General features: G+C 42.2%; 1 protein-coding gene across 3 annotated transcripts in view; it reads right to left on the reverse strand.

Annotated features, from left to right (window-relative positions):
- Window positions 1-293: 293 nt before the first annotated feature.
- Window positions 294-4,015, reverse strand: part of SPRY2 (sprouty homolog 2 (Drosophila)) — a 6,338-nt gene continuing 2,616 nt past the window's right edge. The window contains exons 1-2 of one of the 3 annotated variants that reach the window (XM_009332049.1): window positions 3,880-4,015; window positions 294-2,069 (exon numbers count right to left, since the gene is read on the reverse strand). In XM_009332049.1, the coding sequence (XP_009330324.1) occupies window positions 1,077-2,018 (942 nt within the window). In that variant the 5' untranslated portion in view covers window positions 2,019-2,069; window positions 3,880-4,015 and the 3' untranslated portion in view covers window positions 294-1,076. Of the gene's footprint in view, window positions 2,070-3,732; window positions 3,804-3,879 lie in introns of those variants that run through there. The other 2 variants (XM_009332050.1, XM_009332048.1) reach the window with 2 other exon arrangements.

A 4,015-nucleotide genomic window follows, 5' to 3' on the forward strand; every position in this document is an offset into this window, starting at 1 on the left:
AGAATAGGTCAAGCTTTCAGTGCCTATTAGTCCTAGTCTGGAATGAATTAATGCATTTTCCTATGCTCATTTTACTTTTCTGTTGTAGGACATTGGTGCAAAGGAAGGAAGCAAAAATCCTGCATTATTTTCAGGTGAAGTAGTAAACAACAAAAAAAAATACACTTAAAAATTCTATTTTCATTTTCGTACTGGACTCACTGTGACCATATCACTGTGAAGTTTGCAATTAGAAGTACCAGTTTTCCCAACTCAGAACAATAAATGGCGGGAAAAAATGACAAGTAGCCCAGTTTAATTTCAAACGTTAATATATTTTCTATTTTATAGTGAACATATGCATCATTCACCCCTTATTTGCAGCAACTATGACGTCCTCATAAAAAGGGGTGACATTTGTAAGATGCCTCTTAAAATAAATATTTCTTTTTATAAAATAATAAAACTTCAAATAAATATTCTTTACACTAAACAATATGTTGAAAAAATTAGAAAATAAAGGCTGAATTTTACTGTAACTGTACAATATACATGAAGTCCAAAGGGAAATCAGAGTCTTGTAGTAGGTTTCCGTAAGACAAAATACAATCTAAAAACATACTGATTGATTCACATTCTTCCGAATGTACAACATATTAGTATAATATTTTGTGACTGTGCCATGTCTTATGACACCACTTATTTTTCACAGTTGAAAATATTATTGTATATACAAAAATATAGCACATTATCTCTGGCAGAAAACAATGAAAAAAAGGAGTCATTTGCTAATTTACAAATTTTGCAAGTACTATTCACAAACAATAGAGTTGCCTAGGGAGTGTCTGTGTTGCTTTAGCTTATGCAATATGTGGGTCACAATGTACTGCATCCCATTTTTTTTTTTCTGTATCCCACTAGCTGGATTCTAACAAGCATATCAGTTAAGATGGCACACACAGAGGAAAGCATTTCACTGCAAACGGCAAAGTGTATCCCCAACCCTTCTACTACAGTGCCAAGACCATAGCTGCTTAGTTGGTTGCATATGTACGTTAAAAGAATCCTTGTTACTTTAGCATTTCTGACTAGTGATGCTATGTTGGCTTTTCAAAGTTCCTGGGGGGGACGCTGGGAACTTTGCAGCAAACGGTGTTGGAGTGTTTACAGCGGCACCCAGGCCGATTTACCCGGTCGTAACAGCCCTGGCACAACTTAAGGCAACCCTTGGCTGGTAGGTAACACCACAAGCAAGGCAGAAAGAGGGACACCACACCCATGGCGGACCATCTAGTGCAGCAATGCGACTGACTGCAGGAGCAGGGGTTGTCAGCACAGTTGTCCTCGTCATCGTTAGAGCAGTGATAGAAGAGGCCCTTCACGCAGCAAACGCAAGTCCCGTAATCGACCACGTTCTGGGCTGAGCAAAGACACTGCTTGTCACAGATCCAACACGATGGGAGGGTTCTCGGATAAGTGCACTCCTTACACTTACACTTTCCACAGTCCTCGCACCTGTAGCTGTGCGCTCCCAAGTCTTCTTTGCTCAGTGGCTTCAGCTCACTTGACTTGAGCTCAGACTTGGGCTGCATTCGGACTATCCCATCGGCAACTGGCCCTGAAGATGACCCTAGAAGTCTTTGTTCGGATGAATTACTGCTCGTACTTGTCCTTGTACTGCTCCGCGAACCTGTGCTGACCGTGCTGATGGATCGGGACAGAGGTGCCCGAGGAGAGGCGTGCGTTTGCGTGTGCTGAATCCGGCTAAAATGACGATGCTCGGGCAAGCCATGAGGCCTTTCATTTTTGGGTTGGGTTGCTAGCCGAGGAGCGGACTTGACCCCCGGCCGTGGAGCCACCGTAGGTCCCTCCGTGTACTCATTCGTGTTTCGGATGGCTCTGATCTGGTCCAGCGACAAGACGTGAACCTGCTGCGTCAGGACATCCCGCAGGTCGGGCTCCCCGTGCGGTCTCCCACTGTCACGCCGAGCTTGTAGCAAGGCCTGCGACCCGCTGCTGTGCTGAGCTCTCGTCTCCATCAGTGCCTGGAAGCGTGCTCACCCCGGCAGGCTTAGAACACATCTGAAATCCTGGAGCAACAAAGAGAGGATTCACTATTGCAACACATCTCATGCTCTCTCCAGCAGCCGTTCAAGCCTGCAGGATCCCACAGCACCGCACACAATCAAGTAATGCATCAGCCATTAAAAAAGGAGTCACAACTGGGGCGGAGTGCGGGCGCCGTTCAGCTGAATGCACTGTCCTGCCTACTCCTGTGGAGAGCTTAAAGGGATTCTGTTCTAGGTCCACGCATCTTAACTTGTGGATTCTGTTCTAGGTCCACGCATCTTAACTTGTGGCTCTAGAAAGTCTAGGTATTGCGCCTGCTAACTAAGTCTTTCCAGGCCATCTTCTGGTTAGACCATGGCCTTTAGAGTGATTACATTTCAGTCACTTGAAGTGGCTCTTCTTTTCACATCAGGCTACTGAAAAACTTACATTAAAAAAAAAAAAAAAGCCTTCAAGTATTTAGCAAGTGTAATGTGACCTGCTGATGACAGACGTATAATTCTCCAATTTTGTTTAAAACTGGATAATATTTTGGTAGGCTAGTCTCTTTACACATTAAACTTTACATGATGTAAATAGGAAATTTTAGTTTAATACCAATGGTCCCAAGAAAAACACTAAATAGCAATAAAATGTTTGAGGTTAGACATTAAATGAGTTAGTGCTACCAAAAACTTCAACAGTACAAGTAAAAATATCTCCCTCCAGTATTTTAGTGTGTGTCATACTTGTGTACACCACTGTGATTGTTATTTTAAGGCTCAATACTACAAAAGCAACGCTACCACACTTTTATTTTTTTAAATGTGTAAAAAATTCCATAGACTACGTTTCAAATTGTAAATATTACCAAGAGTGTCTTGTGGGACAGAGGCATGCATAATATAATCAAACAATGCCAGCATCCAAGAAGTCTACTCGATTGCAAATATGACTTTAAAGGATCATTAACTACAAAGTAGAAATGCAGACCTAAGAATTTAAATGGAAACCCAGTAAAAGACCCAGAAGATGTGAACTTGTAAATAACTAACTTCGACACTCAGATACGCAAGTTTCAATTACTGCCCTCTAAATTAGTTAATATTTGTTTTGCCTTTATCATATCTAAAGTGGTTCCAAAATCCAATTACCTATACAAAAATCCAGAACAATATTTTACAATTAAAACCCAAGCAGGAACCAAGCTTCTTACAAGGACCACACAATGTCTTCAATTATACCTAGAAAGAGCACCATAGTGTTGCTCTGTACACATCAGTTACCAACAATAATACTATATCGCAGTATAATAAAATATAGCCAAACAGTTTAACAATGAGTATCTCAAGACACTGTCTTTATTCTAACAGCAGTGGAAAACATTTAACCTTTTAACTCCTGGCTCCCTCCCCTCAAGTGCTTTTTCTTTTTTAAAAAAGAAAAATCTAAGTTTTAAGAGTGACCATCTATTTTAAATATTGCCAAATCCTGGTTTTGGACACAGAGTGTATGTCATGGTGTGTGTCCCCACAAAACAAAAAAAAAAAAAAAAAAAAAAAAAAAGTCTTGCAAACTTATCTTGAAGCATTGCTTGTGTTTCTTCAAATTAAAACCTTTGCCGTACAGAAAGTTTCAACCAACAGCCTAAGTAGACATTTCCTCATCTGAAACTATCTGGAGATAAAAAAGAACAGAAAATACCTTCCCCATCCTTGAGAGGAACTAGCAGCCCTATCTGCCCTCCACGTCCAGACTTCGGCCAGACTCCGCCAGCCGAGAAGATACGCCGAATCAAACCCTGCCTCTCCAGAAATGACAACCCAGGGCAAAAGCAAAGCTGACCCTGACCTGCAGGCGCTTAAGACGACACCGGTCTCGGTGGCAGAGGCCCCCTCAGACGCCAAGGTGGGAGCTGGAGGAGAAGCCTCCGCGCTCTGCCCCCTTCCCCTTTGCAGGCTCCATCCCGGCGCGGAGAGGGCGCGCA

This window comes from Pygoscelis adeliae, unplaced genomic scaffold (genome assembly GCF_000699105.1).
Source record: "Pygoscelis adeliae isolate BGI_AS28 unplaced genomic scaffold, ASM69910v1 Scaffold98, whole genome shotgun sequence".
In the NCBI taxonomy this organism is placed as follows: domain Eukaryota; kingdom Metazoa; phylum Chordata; class Aves; order Sphenisciformes; family Spheniscidae; genus Pygoscelis; species Pygoscelis adeliae.